General features: G+C 41.5%; 1 protein-coding gene across 5 annotated transcripts in view; it reads left to right on the forward strand.

The window, feature by feature from the left end:
- Positions 1-17,439, forward strand: part of WSCD2 (WSC domain containing 2) — a 493,571-nt gene that overhangs the window by 388,371 nt on the left and 87,761 nt on the right. For 4 of the 5 annotated variants that reach the window (XM_068245946.1, XM_068245937.1, XM_068245956.1 and 1 more), the window contains one exon: positions 7,275-7,475. In XM_068245946.1, coding sequence (XP_068102047.1) covers positions 7,275-7,475 — 201 coding nt within the window. Of the gene's footprint in view, positions 1-7,274; positions 7,476-7,606; positions 8,055-17,439 lie in introns of those variants that run through there. The other variant, XM_068245973.1, reaches the window with a different exon arrangement.

Raw genomic sequence — 17,439 nt, forward strand, 5'->3', positions numbered from 1 at the left:
CCTCCCTGAGTAAAACAATGTTTTACTTTGCATTCTACTTTGACCTGTTCGTTGTGCAGGAAGATTGTGTTTTTATATTGCAAAATGGCCACCACAACCCCAGAAGTACTTCTGATTCACGGCTCGTCCAGCAGCTTCTGAGCTGAGATGCACAGTGCCTCAGAAATGTGCACATAAAGCTGGGGAAGGGGTGTTTGTAATGCAGGAGTGGGCTTTATGAAGATCTTCCCTACAAAGGGTGCGCCTTCTTGTTTCAGGCTACCGACAAGCTGCTTGTCTGTATTTTTTTGGGGGGAGGTGGGAAGCAGTGGAGAACAGAGAGCTGCACTGAGAGGAGACAGAGGTATGTGATTGTGCAGAGAACATACTACTGTGTCTCATTTGGTAAGTAACATCCACCTTGGGTACGCTTTAAATGGTGCCAACCCTAAGTACCAGAGTCTTCCTGTAATATTGGCAGTGCCAAAGGACTCATAGTAGTAGTGTAGGTGTCCAGACTGGATGTCTGATCTGTGTATAAAAAGCCTTGCCTTTACTACAACAAGCTTCCCTGATTATTTTTCATTAATTAATATATTGGCTTAGTTTTAAAATACATTTTAAAGGAATACCCGAAGGAAAGTTCTGGAAAGAACAAGCTCTTAACCACTTGCCGACCGCACGCTTATACCGTGCGTCGGCAAAGTGGCAGCTGCAGGACTGATTAATCAGGAAGCAGCTCGCGCGAGCGGCTGCTTCCTGTCAATTCACGGCGGGGGGGCTCCGTGAATAGCCTGCGGGCCGCCGATGGCGGCTCGCAGGCTAAATGTAAACACAAGCGGAAATAATCAGCAGCGCCGTAAGGCAGATCGGCGATCCCCGGCCAATCAGCGACCGGGGATCGCCGCCATGTGACAGAGGACGTCCTGTCACTGGCTGCACAGGACGGATAGCGTCCTGTGCAGCCCGGATCACTGGGGGGACAGGTAGGAGAGGGAGGGGGAGGGAATGTCGCCGCGGAGGGGGGCTTTGAGGTGCCCCCCCCCGCAACATGCCACCAGCAGGAGCGATCAGACCCCCCTGCACATCATCCCCATAGGGGGGAAAAAAGGGGGCGATCTGATCGCTCTGCGTGCCCGCTGATCTGTGCTGGGGGCTGCAGAGCCCACCCAGCACAGATCCCATCAAACAGCGCTGGTCCTTAAGGGGGGGTAAAGGGTGGGTCCTCAAGTGGTTAAAGCACATTTTAGAATAGACTGAATGCGGCTGATGTGCTGAGTACACCGTGGACAGCTGCAGGGCTTGAGCACGCCATAAAGAAAGACAAGCTGAGACAGACGAAGCTTTACTAAAATGATCTTTTTGCAATCAGACAGATATGTACAACTTGTCCTACTCAAAGATATTTACCTGCAATCTTCCCTGGAATCTTCAGCCTTGATTACCTCTATTCATTTAGAGCCGATTCTTCGCCCTTCTCCCCCTTCCCATTCTACAATGAGTTTATGATTTGAAATATTTCCTTGTACTTTCTAAATGTCAGACAGCATTCACTATGTGTTCTGGGCTTTTTTGCTTATATGAATAGGCAGCAATGTATCCAGGCAACTATTAGATTAAGCCACCATGCTCCTCTACTGCCCGGTATAACTCAGAAAAACAAATTACGCATCCATAATTGATGTAATACAGCTACTTACATCTTATGTTTCCCCTGGCTAGAATCATTTGCTTAAAGATTGTTTGTTTATTTGCACATAGTGCTCCTATCCTCGCATCTGCTAGGACTTTGGGTCAATGATATAGAATTGGAATCTGTCAGCACCGACAATTTCATTTGGAGCTTAAATGGATGTTTAAAAAATGAGTTAAAAATACAATAAAAGTAATTGCTTTGTCTCTTCCATAAAGACCAGGAAGCAAATAAGGCACAGCCAAACATTTTGTAGTGTGTGTGCGCACATGGGCGCGTGTTTACAGTCTAGTCTAAGCATTTGTGAATGTTTATCTACTAGAGTACCTTTAACCACTTCACAACTGAGGGGTTTTACCCCTTGACCACCAGAGCAATTTTCACCTTTCAGCGCTCCTTCCATTCATTCGTCTATAACTTTATAATTACTTATCACAATGAAATGAACTATATCTTGTTCTTTTCGCCACCAATTAGGCTTTCTTTAGGTGGGACATTATGCCAAGAATTATTTTATTCTAAATGTGTTTTAATGGGAAAATAGGAAAAAATGTGGGAAAAATGTATTATTTTTCAGTTTTCGGCCTTTATAGTTTTTAAATAATGCATGCTACTGTAATTAAAACCCATGAAATTTATTTGCACTTTTGTCCCGGTTATAAAACCGTTTAAATTATGTCTCTATCACAATGTTTGGCGCCAATATTTTATTTGGAAATAAAGGTGCATTTTTTTCAGTTTTGCGTCCATCCCTAATTACAAGCCCATAGTTTATAAAGTAACAGTGTTATTACCCTCTTGACATAAATATTTAAAAAGTTCAGTCCCTAAGGTAACTATTTATGTATTTTTTTTAATTGTAATTTTTTTTTTAATTACAAAAAAAAAAAAAAAATTGGGGAGTGTAGGAGTTAATGAGTTAATTTTTAGTGTAAAAGTAATGTATTTGTATATTAAAAATGCTTTAGGGTGTAGTTTTACTATTTGGCCACAAGATGGCCACAGTAACTTTTTGTTTATGCGACCTGCAAGCGTACAGGAAGTATGCTTGCAGGAAGGGTTAGGAGGCTGGGAAACTGTTTTTTCCTCACAATGATCGCTGCTTCTCGTAGAAGCAGCTGATCATTGCGGTAGGCAGAGATCAATGAACGGGAAAGGTTTTTCCCATTCATTGATCTCCGGGCGAGCAGGCGGCGGCGTGCGCGAGCGCGGGGGCGCGTGGACGAGCGAGCGGGAGCACAGACAGCGCCGGTGTTAACAGGGTGGAAAAAGGGATGGAGAAATCCGCACCGCTGGGGGTAAAGTGGTTAAGATGTAACATGCTGAACACTGGAAGGCATTCTATGTGTTAAATAGTTATATGTTTGCTAAAAAAAAAAAAAAAACGAAGCACATGTAAGTTGGCTAGGCACACAGCCCAAGTGATTCACAAAAGCAGATTTATTAAAAAAAACAATCAAGCTAGAAGCAATAACAAATCAGTAACCATAAATATGTCAGTGAATAACAAAATGAAGGTTCTGGTCTGTTGTGCTCCTTTCTTTTCATCAATATTTACACCTTTAAGAAAATAAAAATAAAGAACATAAAATATAAGGAAACAATTCAAGCCCCGCCCCACCTACACCTGTTCTCCATTCCCTCCCCCATATGGCAGCCCCATATCACGCTCCAATTAAGTCATATTTCTTAGTTAGAAGCAAGTGCTGCATCATTTGCATCAAGGCATGTGAACCAGGGGCTCAAAGTTTGGGACAGTTTCTGTTGAGATATGTCAGTTTGCATAGTTGCAGGGAGCATACATTTTGATAAAGTTACTCATATGTATAATTGCAATGATTGCATGGGCTAATTTAATAAAAATAGGTGATAACAAAAGTGAATTTTCACTGTGGTTACAAGTCATGGGCAAAAAAAAATGTATTACATTCTTTTGCACTTGAATGAAAGTTGTAGTATTCATTACAATTAACTGCTTATCACTGAACATATACTTTATTAAATCACTATTTAAAGTCTCACCACCAATGATGCAGCTTCGTCAGATTAGTCGTTAAGGCTTTCAACAGCTCAAAAAAGAGACTGTCCAGCTGGAAGTGTGTTATTTTCATTTGAATATACCTTGACCTGGTGGTTTAGAACCTCTATAGACACTTCTACTAAATTTCTAAGCAGGATATTTCCTTCTGTGGCTGCTACATTGTATTAGTAATTGCTGCTTTCATGGGTTGCTTTTAGCTTTCCATTGTTGAATAGGTCAGTAAAAACCTTAGCTAGAGTTTATTGAGATGTGACCGTGTGATACAAAAAGTAGAGAGAGCAATGCATGCCAGGCTGCATTTTACAGAATCCATACAGTAGAGTAGAAAGGCCTAATTCAGTTTTATGAGAAAAAACTCACCCGGTGTGCATGGTTGGCGTACATCACACACACTTTATCAGATGATTTTTTTTTTATGGACACCACAAAGTTCTCACAGACTTCACTGGCAGCCCAGATTTGTTTTTGGTCCTTTTTTTCTGACTGTACATACATTTACTGACGGTTGGCAACACCATTTTCAATTAGTTTACGTTATAGCCCTGTTAGCTGTACTTGTAGGTAAGACTGGTATGGGAGCCTGATCTGCCTATTAATAGTGTATTATATTGATTCCAATATGGAGATACTGTACAAATTAAAAGCCAAAAATGATTTCCTTTTTTTTTCATCTCCTCCACTTTTTATTATTTATTTCTGAGAGATGCAGAGCTTTAGAGAAAGGGTAAGCAGAAACAAGTTTTAAAACGCAATGTCTGTGTGTTTTGTTTTGTTTTTTTTGTGGAAGGGGGGGTGTGCGTGGGGGGGGGGTTGCAGTCCAATTTTTCTCATAAAGTAGCAGGCAGCGTCAGGCATAGTGGCCGTCACTCTGTTATTTTGTTAGTGGTAGTGGCCGTCACGCTGTTATTTTGCTAGCCTATTGTAAATATGTGAACTTTATAATGTATTTATTATGTTGAGCACTTTGTTACTCTATCACTAGGGCACGATTTACTCCTGATGAAGTTTCCAATTGAGGAAATGAAACATGTTGAGTTTGGTTGTAATGAATACTACTGTGAACTAGGAGGATGGTCTTTTGACCCAAAACCTCCAGGCAGGGAACACACTTGACAGTTTTCATGCGCGTTTTCTGCACAGAAAAACTGAGAACTCATGTTAATCAATGCGCTAGTACACACTTAATATGTTGTTCGCGCGCAGAAAAAAAACTGACATTCTGCATCCTGATTCTGCACATTTTGTCAGTTTTCTCTATCAACTACATCAGCTGCTGTAAAAAAACGTGCGTGTTTTCCTGCATAGAAACAGACTTGGTGTGCAGAAAAAGTATGCAGGAAAACGCGCGCAGAAAACTGAAAGACAAGTGTGTTCCTTGCCTCACCTCCAGTCCACTACTTTCACATTTATACCATATGGTCAGCAAACTTGATCTTTTTTAAATGTAACTTTATTAAAAGCTAATTTTTAATACTTTTCTAGTAGGGTATATCCTTTGTTTCATAACACAGAACACCTCATCTTTCTCAGTTTCCGCACGGAAGCGTGACATATCTTCCTCCTCCTGCTCTGATTCTGGCACCCCACTTAACACTCAGTTGGCCGCCTCCACCAAAGTGCCATCACCCCAGGGCTCAGCGGTGTGGAATTTTTTTTGTGTGTCTGCCTCAGATGAGAGCAATGCCATCTGTACTCTCTGCCACCAAAAATTGAGCCTTGGAATGACCAAGACCCGCGTAGGGACAACTACCTTAAGCAGGCACATGCTTACAAAGCACAAACTGCAATGGGATGACCACCTGAGGAAAAGCAGCACACAAAAGCAAAGCCACACACCACAGTGGAACATACCAGGCCACAATTATTTCTCAAAAAGGCGATACCTAAACTGTACCGTGATGTTGAAAGGCAAGTGGTGACATCTCTTGCACACAGCGTTGGGTCAAAGGTCCATCTGACCACGGATGCCTGGTCTGCAAAGCACGCTCAGGCCTGCCCGAAGACTAAGTCAGTCCCCACACATAGCATCTCTGCCTGCACGCCATTTGACTGCCTGTCCCAAGACTGGTTGGTCCCCACACAGCATCTCTGCCTGCAGGCCGCTTGACTGCCACCACCAACAGGGTCCACCAGATTCCTGAATTTTTTTTCCCCTTCATGATCATTACCTTGCCGTGGTGAAGGGGCTTGCGTATCACAATGAAGCAATGATCGACGGCTATATGAGTGTCTCGGGGAGGGGGGGGGGCACACCCAAGATAATAAGGTCGTTGCTTGATTGTGGACAGACCAAATTCGATCAGCTAGACCGTTACAGTTCTGTCATTGAGCTACCTCAGCCCGGCGACCATATGGGCTTGAAAACCGCCATGGCCTGCACTCTGGCCAAGCGCACCAGTCCAGCACGGCTGTCACTACACAAACAGCTGTTTGCGGTGCGTTACACAGTGAGTTTGGTCTGTCAGTGTGAAGCACTACTCTAATTGCACTCCCTAATTGATGTATACGTATGCAAGATGTTTTAAAGCACTTTAGGCCTCTAATTTAGCATGCAATCTGATTTCTGCCCTTAAAACACTGCTTTGCGTCAAATCCAGATTTTTCCCCGGGACTTTTGGCGTCTACTCATCCATGCAAAAACTCAGATGTTAGACCTCTTGAAACATCTTTCCCATCACTTTTGTGGCCAGCATAAATGTTTCTAGTCTTCATAGTTTGTCTCCCCATTAAACTCTATTGCGATTCGCAAAAGTTTGCATGTCCGTACGAACGTTTGAGGAGGTTCGCAAACGCGGTTCGCAAACCGAAAATCGGAGGTTCAGGCCATCTCTAGATGTAAGCTGGTCCTGATGAATGAGGCTACTGACTAAAACAAATCAGCAGTAAAACTCATTTCTTATGGTTTATGGAACTGGCTATAAAGCAGTTCTGCTAGACCAGGGATGTCAATCCCGTCCTCCGAGGGCCAAAAGCCTCACACATTTTTGACACAGCTCAAATTAAATGATGGGTCTGAATCAGGAAAGGTGTGGTCCATCAGGTAGAACACATTCCTCTCTTTCTCAATATATCCTAATCACTGGCATGGATCTGGCCCCCAGCCCCAGGCCTGAAGTTCGACAGTGGACACCTGTATGCTAGACAGTTTATTGACCTCATGATGCTAACCCAGTTAAAGGTCATTGTGCACCATGAAAATGCAGGGATCTCTGGGTCCCAACATATAAGCCCAAGTTTACACTCTCTGATTTTTCATGTGAAAAGGGGATTATGCTGTGTAGCAAGCAATTTTTATATTTTAGGCATTCTGGAAAATTTCCAAAAGTCTATTGTATGACCAAAGATCTCTTTAAAAAAAACTTGGTGTTGCCAGATACATCACTCTACTATTTTACTAGCTCTGTATCAGTTTTTCTGTTTTTAATATTTGTAATATTTGTTATTATTTTTATGTTTTCATTTACTGGTAAATATTAATTATTATATTGGTGTAGAGTCTACAAAAGCAATCAAATAAAAGTGTCTGCATTTTGATGATGGTTACTTTTGTTTTGTGTACAGGATTTAAAGGAGAAAGAGACCACTGGCGAAATGGCCGTACTGTCTGCATTAAGACTCATGAAAGTGGAAGGAAAGAAATAGAAGCCTTTGATGCTGCTGTTCTAATCATTCGCAATCCATACAAAGCTCTAATGGCAGAATTTAACAGGAAATATGGTGGACATGTTGGATTTGCATCACAAGCTCACTGGAAGGGAAAAGGTAGTTTTTCATATATCGAATAATACTTATTAACACAATCACTATAATATAACTAAGAATGTGGTTGATTCAGCAAACGTCTCTTGTGTCATTAACACCTGTTGTAACTCATATTGTAATCATTTTACCAGCTCCTCTTCTGTTTATTGAGTTGTAAGGACCATGCATTGGGGAGACACAGTCAAGTCTATACATAGAGGAGGAGCTGGTGGCAGCCTATTGGGAAAGAAAACGAGCTTGAAGAAGATGAACCTTTCTAGAACAGTGCAGTCGATTATGCTGATAAAGATGAGAGTCCTGGAGAAGAACACTGAAAACTCTAACTTTAATGTAGTGGGACAATCTTTGTCACCGAAGACTCCTATTTACATTAGCCACAGTGGGTGTGATTATTTGATTGCTCTAAACTAATGGAATCAGATTTCACAATAAACACTTGTTTGTATCATCAGACACCCCATCAGGCAAAGGGATTTGTTGTCGCAGGAGAGAAAGAATGTGGCACTTCCCCTTTAAGAGTATTGATAGTCAGTGAGAGAGTCACAGCAGGAAATGTAATATCACTGCGGCCCGAATGTCACCTTTAGAACTTGCTAGACATGTGCTCCGTTTGTAATCAAAGAAGAAAGAAGGGTTCAATCGTTATATTGATAGCAACTAAAGAAACGTGCACCTTCCGTCTGTGACTTTGCTGATTTATTGCTGGCTTGTGAATACATTCAAATAACAGGTGACATTCAAAAATGGTTCATCAGTGTGCAGGTTGCTGGTGATCAAGGTGGGAGATGGGGAAGACACTGAAAACCTTGAAAAATTCATCATAAAATGTTAAAACCAACTTTGTGAATTAGTAACTAACTTTCACACAGTGGGACAATGTTTGTCACGGAAGACTCCTATTTACATTAGCCACAGTGGGTGTGATAATTTGATTACTCTAAACTAAGGAAATCAGATTTCACAATAAACCCTTGTTTGTATCATCAGACCGGATCAGTGAATAATGGCGCACAGCACCTATGCATAAAAATGGCGCTGCAGTAAAAAGATACGCTTATCGCTATTTATCGTTAGTACTGCATAATAATGGCGCACAGGGAAAAAAGAAGGAAAGCGGCACACAGTAACGTTATTTATCAATAGTGCCGTTCATATGCCAGACAGCAGACGTTATTGTGAACAGTAACGTTATTTATCAATAGTGCCATTCATATGCCAAACAACAGATGTTACTGTGCACAGTAACGTTATTTATCAATAGCGCCCTACATAAGCCAAACTGCAGAAGTTATTTAACTGCAAAACATTGAATGGATTTAATGTAACACTGTCAAGGTTAGGGTTAGGCACCACCAGGGGAGATTTAGGGTTAGGCACCACCAGGGGGGTGGTTAGGGTTAGGCACCACCAGGGGGGTCTTAGGCTTAGGGATAGGTACAGAGAGGGTTTTGTGTGTTAACGCTAAATAACAATAAGGCTTTAACATTAAATAGCGATAAGGCTTTAACGTTAAATAGTGATAAGCGTCAAACGGATTAGCGGCAACACCCTGCGCCATTATTCGCAGGCGCCATTTTCAGATGGACCCCATCAGACACCCCATCAGGTATAGGGATTTGCCTGAAGAGCAACAAGGTCCATCAGTGGTGGGGACAAAGGTCTTGAAATGGAGGAGGGCTATGCCACCTCTTTGGATTAAAAACCTTGCCTCTTCGGCTTTGAGGGCAGCTATACAGCCTCTCTTTTTGGTTTCACACACAGATCAAGGAAAACATTAATGTTTGATATTTTGTTTTAACTGTCTTCAGATAAATCAGAATCTTAATTCGCTTCACTTGCAATTTGAGCAAATGAGGTGCAAAAACATTTTGATGCTGGTGTGTACATTGCATGAAAATGTAAATTACCCTGTCAACTCATATCCGTAGGGGCAGCTGGCATTGAGAGTGCTTAGATTGGATGGCCCCATAAAAATGTTGCTATGGGGCCCCATAGTCTCTAGCTATGCAACTGGGTGTTCTCATTTATTTATTTAAGCTATTACAGCACAAGTACATTTCTTAGCTTTTGGACGTGGTATTTATTTTAAAGAGTACCTGGAGCGTCATGTGACTTGCTGAGATAAACATGTGTATGTACGGTCCCAATCTTACATAGAAATAAATCTTCCTTAAGAATTTAGGGCTGTTAATGACACTTTCTCTGCAATCTTGGGTTGGACTGTACAGTTACCATGACTTATAACTAATTGCAGGCTTTAAGACTCTGGCATGATAAATTAACACTTATCAATGCAGGGAACAGATACAAAAAGTCAGCAGTTCAGAATTTGTTTCATTACATGAAACAATAAATACTTTAAAATTCGATTTTTTTTTTAGCCTTTAAACACAAAATCACACTGTGCCATTTCGGGAAAATCCTATATAAGGGTAGGAGTATAGATACAATTGTTTATCTCATAAGTCCTGTTTCTGTTCAGGTTCGATTTAAATCTCTGAAGAAAGGGAATTTAAAGAAATAGGAACTTCTCTGCACATGGCTGTTTGTTTGACAAGAAGCATTAGTGGTCTTCCCTGCACATTTCCCTTAGTAATTTCCCCTCGCTGAATTGATAGCTTTGCTGTCTTCCTACAGAGTCTGCACTGGCCCCCACCAAGCATACATTAGTGACAGGCAGCACCATCAATTATTTTAGTACGACAACAAATGAGCTTTTGCTCCAGTGTTTGCTTAACCTGCCTCCTACTCTTCCTATTGCTAATAATTGTAATGGAGGGGCCAAAGGAAAATATATTAGGACAGCGGAAAATCTAATATGTAGCAATTATTTAGAATTACGTTTACATTTTTTTTGGACAAATGTGCAGCCATTACACTAACCAATAAAGAATAATGTCATGTTTATAGAACTTAATTTATATAACCATATTATTTTATTGTGGAAACACACCGGTCCTCTGCAAGTGATGACGTAGTCTTGCATTTAACAGCTGAGCCCCAGTCGCTGAGACATAAGGTTAATAAAGAAAGTTCACGCGTCTGGACTGAAGAAAGTCATTTTAATTTTTCTGTCATATAATACTTCAGAATTTCCTTTACCGTGATTGCTGTGATTATATCCTAAGCACAATCCTCCTTAGTACAAGTTACACAAAGACATCAATGTCATCCATAAGAACAAATGCTTAATATATATATTATCTTACTCCTGTACTAATCCAAAGCCCACTATTTAGTTACTACTATATATGCACTACTATCTATGTACTATCAATTTTTGACGGGTTGATTTGCTAAAGGAGGTGTGCATTGAGGAACATTTTCTTTTATTTTCTTTAAATGACTACTATAACTAAAATGTTTAAAATTTAAAATACATGTTTTAGTTGTACTTTTCTCCGAGAGTAAAATACTCCATGAACTACTTTTTTCCTATGTTCCTGTCACTTACAGTAAGCAGTAGAAATCTAACTGACCTGAAAAATTTTGGACTAATCCATCTCCTCATGGGGGATTTTTAGGAGTCCTTTTATTTTCAAAAGTATTTTCTGGATGGCAATGTCACACTTCAACCATAGTTTCTCAGATAACCCTGATCACAAATTCGAGTGATCATGAGCATTACTCCGCCCACTTTGGAATTGACTCATGATCATGATCATGAGTAGAAAGGTATATCCAACTTGAGTGCAGTTTCGAGTTGAATAATCGCAAGAAATCATGAATCACGAGTCGGTATTCGTGATTAAAAACCCGCCGCCTTTAGCGGTTAATAGCCTTACATGTGTAATGATCCGCTCTGCTGTCTGCACAGACAGACAGCTTTTTGACCATGTTGTAGGTCTGAGTTCTGCAGGTCCCTGGAAAGGAGACCTGTCTTCACTCTGCAAGTTTCAGAGTTGCTCTGCTGGTGAGGAAGTTGCATCTACTTGTCATGCAAATTGCTTAGCTGCTTCCTTTGATGGCTTGCAGTATAAATACCTTTTGCTCCCAGAATTCCCTGCTGGTCATAGCGGTTTGTTCCTGCTAAACTTACATGGAGTCTCAGCCTTTGCTATTGTTCGCTAAGATTATCTTAGAGTAATTCCTTGGGAGTGCACTAGCATTCCTTTTAGCGTAGTCAGGTTGTAATTATCTGTATTGCCTTGTCTGTCTATCTGTTGTGATTGTCTTGTCGCCAGCGGCGGTCGACAGGAAATCATTCTGTCTGTTGGGATCGCATTCCCTATTCATTTTCGTGTTACATTGGTTAGTTAGGGTTGGCGTGTTTTGTCTCTGTTGCTCTTTTCATGCGGAGACCGTGCCATTAGCGTGTTCTGTTGCTGTTGCGCTTTTCGTGCGGCGACCGCGCTTAGCGAGTGCGTTTGTTATTTTCCTTGGTGTTCTGATCATTGTTGTTTGCTGTCTTTCTCGCTACACTTGTGCTCTGTCTCTACTCGGTCTTGTGTCACTGTTGGCAATCGCCACTCTTGCGATTGCGTTTCCACTTGGTTTCCGCTCTTGTGTGTTCACCGTCGCCGGGTGGCGACTAGATTGGTGGACACACATACATTCTGTCTCTGTGCTCATTCTCTTTCACTGGGGGCTATCTTGCACTGTTTTGCTTCCCCTCGTACAATTCCTATCTGGCATCTGTGGCAGTACAGAGGCTTTGTTCCTCTGCTCGCCACAGCTCCATCTGCCGGTGGGAATTCCCCCTCCAAAGCTGGGTTCTGTCGTTTTATACGCTTGTGGAGGACTTTCGCAGTGTCAGCGCACATATTGTGCGCTGACCACGGAGATAATTCCACAATCAATACAACATGCTAAAAACACCAAATTTGCAGGTTTTGTTAAAAAAAAAAATTCAAAAAGACATTGTAGTTTTGAAGAAAATCGATTTTAAAGTTTCAAAAGAAAAAAAGTATACATTTAAATGCGGTATATGTCAGTTAATGTAGCAAACCTAACGATAGTGTAAATTTACATATATCAAAAGACAGGTTTCCACGCCCCTCCGGAGCCCCAATGCTTTGGCCAGGGATCACTATACAGCCGCAATATGGCTGTATAAAGATCTCTGGCATCTTTTCTTATTTTTTAAAACTTTTTTTTTTATGTTCAGAGGGTGGGTTATTTAAGAAAAAATGACATGGAGTCCCCCCCTCTTGAGCATCTTTAACCCGTTGTTCCCCCATGCAGGCTGGGATAGCTAGAATGCGGAGCCCCAGCTGAGTGGGGCTTTGCACCCTAAGCTACACCAGCCCACATGGTCCATGGTGTTGGGGTGCTCCAGGGGAGAGGGGTGGCCAAGCATTCCCCTCCCCCATGGAGCCCTTGTCCAATCCATGGACAAGGGGCTCTTCCCCATGTCCGGTGCCCTAGGAGGAGGTGGGGGCGACGACTCCCTGGAGGTGGTTCATGGTTGCACCTGGGAGACCCCTTTAGGAAGAGGACCCCAGATGCCCACCCTCCTCCCAGGATAAATAAGTATAGGGTTACAAAGTACCCGTTACCCAATTCCACAAAGGGTTAAATGAAATAAAAACTCAACAATAAAAAAATTCCTTTTGGTGGTTTTAGCATCTAAGGGGGCTTTGCTATTAACCACTAAAGTTGGCAGGTTTTTAATCACTAATACCGACTCGTGATCCCGAGCAATGAGTGCGATCACGAGTGCATTCGTGATCGGCATTCATGATTGAGAGCCAATCACTAGTGCGGATTACGGACTCGAGATAGCCAAAAACAGTTCGTGGTCACGAATTACTCGTGATTACGAGGTGCCGGCAGATAATACTAGCTAGCCTAGTGCTAGCTAGCATGTAATTGACACAATTAGACTGATAAATTAGCGTGCGAGTGGGGAGGCGATAATGCAAACTTTTAATTCCATATAGGGCTACACCCATCCTTCAGGCTTTAACTACACCACAGTTTTTTAATCAGTCTAGCCAATCTATACATAGATAAGGAGCAGATGGGACTTTCTTTTTAGATACATATTAGGATAGCTGGGCAGACACGCATTCCAATCCACCCCCCCCCAGATACCCCCAATTGCCTGCTGGATACATTACCTTGCCTGGATCCAGCAATAGGTACAGCCTCTCTGCTCAGCTCCCGTCTTCTCTATGGGGAGGATCATACATGACGTCTTGATGTCACCGACGTCATGTGCAGTCCCGATCCTCCCCGTGGTGAGGACCGGAGCTGAGTGGGAGGCTACTAGATCGCTGGATCCCGGCGTGGTAATGTATCCAGCGGGCAATCGGGGGGGGGGGGGGGGATTGCGGCCAATCGGGTGGTGTCGGAAGACAATACTAGCTAGCGTAGTGCTAGCTAGTATCTAAAGGACACAATTAAATAAATTAATTCCGGCGATCCCCGATCCTCAGCAAAAGCTCTGCAGCGGCATGCCCGACACAGCTAAGGAGGTTAAAAGGCTTGGGATTAAAGTAGTTAAAATTGAATCTGTTCATAGCTAGTTGTTTAAAGTAAAAGCAGTGGATTTGTTTTGTTCATCATTGCATGTCTCCTACAATGAATCAATCACTATGTTTTCTTGTTATCGCTTTTGAACCAACCTTTCAGAAACTTTGACAATAGCACCTTGCTGCGAATGAGAGCCAAGACTCACTAAGAGTTCTGTTTCATACAAAAGTCAGTTATACAGCATTCAGCTGAGCGTTCTCCAGGACAGCAGCAGGAGGTCTGATTGCTTCATCTTTTGTAGCTGCTGATTGCTGCTTTTCACAGGCATCACTGAAACAGGTTTTTTCCTCATCAATAACGCATAGAATAAGAGAATAAACTGTACTGAGAGGAGCAGGGACTATTGCTTGTACATCAAACATTTAAATACTTAAACCTAGAAGGGATTAGAGTCTTGAGCCAATTGCAAATAAAAACTTGTCATATGGCAATATTACAGTTAATCTGTTCTTAATGGAATTTTGGTGGCACATCTGGGATTTTTTTTAGCTAAAACATAGAACAATTATGTATATCAGATGTTGGAACTTCACTGGGGTTTCACTAACTGCATGCTTGTTCCTTGTCAGTTTCTCAGGAAGTATTATTAAGCTACATTCACATAATGCCCAGATAGCTCATGATGACTCAGAACCACTAAGAAAGTATAAAGGGCTAAAAGAGACCAAAAAGCCCTCTTACTAAAAATCAATGCTGAACATTTAATTTAATATAAGTTTCTTCTTCTTCTTTTTCAAAACTATATTCAATGCTAAATTTCCAGTAATTCTGTCAGGGCGGAACTAGACATCACTGGGCCCCCCTGCAAAACTTTGGATGGAGCCCCCCACCACCTTCGCTTTCTGCACAGGAAAACTAAGGACCAATGTGTTTTCCCCATGCAGATACAAACACACTTAAAGGAAATGTCAGGCAATCTATGCTCCCCCCACATCTACTTACCTGGGGCTTCCTCCGGCCCCTTGCAGCCGACAAGTCCCTCGTTGCAGCTCTGTTCCCAGTACATACATACACACACAGAATTATTTTACTACATGAGAGCACATGCTATATGGAGGAGCAATAATGACATGCTGAACATAAGATATAGTATTCACTGTAACTTTAGCAAAACATTCAGAATTTCACCGATTAATTCTCTTATTATGGGATCTTGGACTCAGTATGAGACAACAAGCTCTCAATGAGGCAGTGACAGTCAGACATCAATCTTAAAGTGCCCATACACTGAACCGATTAGCGGCCGATCAATTTAGAATCGATCGCAAATCGATTGACCAATCGATCGATTTGCGGCCGATTTCAATCGATCTGACATGCTGGAAAATCTAGGTCGATCTGTTGAGATTGCTTATCATTTTACATTGGACCTAATGGAAATCTGATGGCAAAAAAAATGCCATCAGATCGATTTTCAATAGATTTCACACTGAAATCTATTGGAAATCTGTTCCTAGTAAAAAATGTTCCTAAACACATCAGATCTATATGATGATCTATCTGCTGCTAATCTAATGAATGTATGGCTACTTTTACTCCGCTGTGTTGTAAAAGTAATCAGACACCATAAGGTCATTAGCCTGTGTGTGATAAGAATCTAGGAATCTCTTTGGAGTGATTGCTGACTTAAGGTGCGTACACACGTCGGGTTTGCGCAAACGACCCGTCCACTTGGTGGATCGCTCAAGTCCGGTCTTATCAGCTGAACGACAAACTGTACACACGCCCGATTTGACGTCCAAACTATATTCAATGCTACAATGTTGTTTTACATTATAAAGTAAAGCATTTGTGATTTAAAATGTAACCTGTTTAAATTACATAATTGTGTGATGCAACAATTTCTAGGTTAGTTCTGTGATCAGCAAAGTAAAAACGTGCCGTCCATTGTTAGTTGTCATGAGTTGCAACACTAATTACGAAGTTAAGTCTCAAGCACAATGCCAGTGCAAGAACTGTTCATCGTGAGCTTTAGAGATGGGCTTCAGTGGCCAAGCAGCTGTGCACAAGTCTTATCACTTTGTAAATAATGCCATGGAGAAGTGTAAAACATATCACTAACAGACTGTGGGTTGTGACAATCACGCTTCATATTGCTTATATAAATCATTATATATTTCCTATATAAATCAGATGTTATCATGGCAGAATAACATAGTTACATAGTTACATAGTTATTTTGGTTAAAAAAAAGACATACGTCCATCGAGTTCAACCAGTACAAAGTACAACTCCAGCTTTCCTTCCCGACTCCAGATGGCAATCAGATAAAATCCCTGGATCAACATCATTAGGCATAACCTAGTAATTGTAGCCATGGATGTCTTTCAACGCAAGGAAAGCATCTAAGCCCCCTTTAAATGCAGGTATAGAGTTTGCCATAACGACTTCCTGTGGCAATGCATTCGACATCTTAATCACTCTTACTGTAAAGAACCCTTTCCTAAATAAATGGCTAAAACGTTTTTCCTCCATGAGCAGATCATGTCCTCTAGTCCTTTGAGAAGGCCTAGGGACAAAAAGCTCATCTGCCAAGCTATTATATTGCCCTCTGATGCATTTATACATGTTAATTAGATCTCCTCTAAGGCGTCTTTTCTCTAGACTAAATAAACCCAGTTTATCTAACCTTTCTTGGTAAGCGAGACCTTCCATCCCACTTATCAATTTTGTTGCTCGTCTCTGCACCTGCTCTAAAACTGCAATATCTTTTTTGTAATGTGGTGCCCAGAACTGAATTCCCTATTCCAGATGTGGCCTTACTAGAGAGTTAAACAGGGGCAATATTATGCTAGCATCTCGAGTTTTTATTTCCCTTTTAATGCATCTCAAAATTTTGTTCACTTTAGCTGCAGCGGCTTGGAATTGAGTACGATTATTTAACTTGTTGTCGATGAGTACTCAATTCAATTCAATTCACTTTATTGTCATTGTGTAACACAACGAAATTACTTTTCATGATAACCCCACGGTGCATAAAGGGAACATAGTGATAGTAACAAGGAAAAGAAGAAATTATACAAGTATGCCAGGTATTACAGATGTTTAAACAATTTGTACACAGTGTTAATTATTTTAGAGAGGATTCAGAGTTTATCAAGTTTATGGCGGATGGGAAAAAGCTGTCTTTCAGTCTGTTTGTGTGTGTGCGGGTTGATCTAAAACGTTTACCTGATGGAAGGAGCTCAAACAAGTTCCAGGGTGAGTGTTGTCTTTGATAATGTTTTTGGCCCTTCTCAAGCTGCGAGTATTATACAAAAGTTCCAGTGATGGTAGCTCAGTGCCAATAATGGCTTCTGCTGTTTTAACAACTCGCTGCAGGACTTCTCTAGTAGCCTTCGTGCAGCTGTTGTACCAGGCCATCATGCAATTGGTCAGAACGCTTTCTATAGTGCATCTGTAGAAATTAACCAGCAGCTTCTGTGGGAGGTTAGCGCTCCTTAGTTTTCTCAGAAAGTAGAGGCGTTGTTGTGCTTTGCCAGTTAGA

Source organism: Hyperolius riggenbachi, chromosome 1 (assembly GCF_040937935.1).
Source record: "Hyperolius riggenbachi isolate aHypRig1 chromosome 1, aHypRig1.pri, whole genome shotgun sequence".
In the NCBI taxonomy this organism is placed as follows: domain Eukaryota; kingdom Metazoa; phylum Chordata; class Amphibia; order Anura; family Hyperoliidae; genus Hyperolius; species Hyperolius riggenbachi.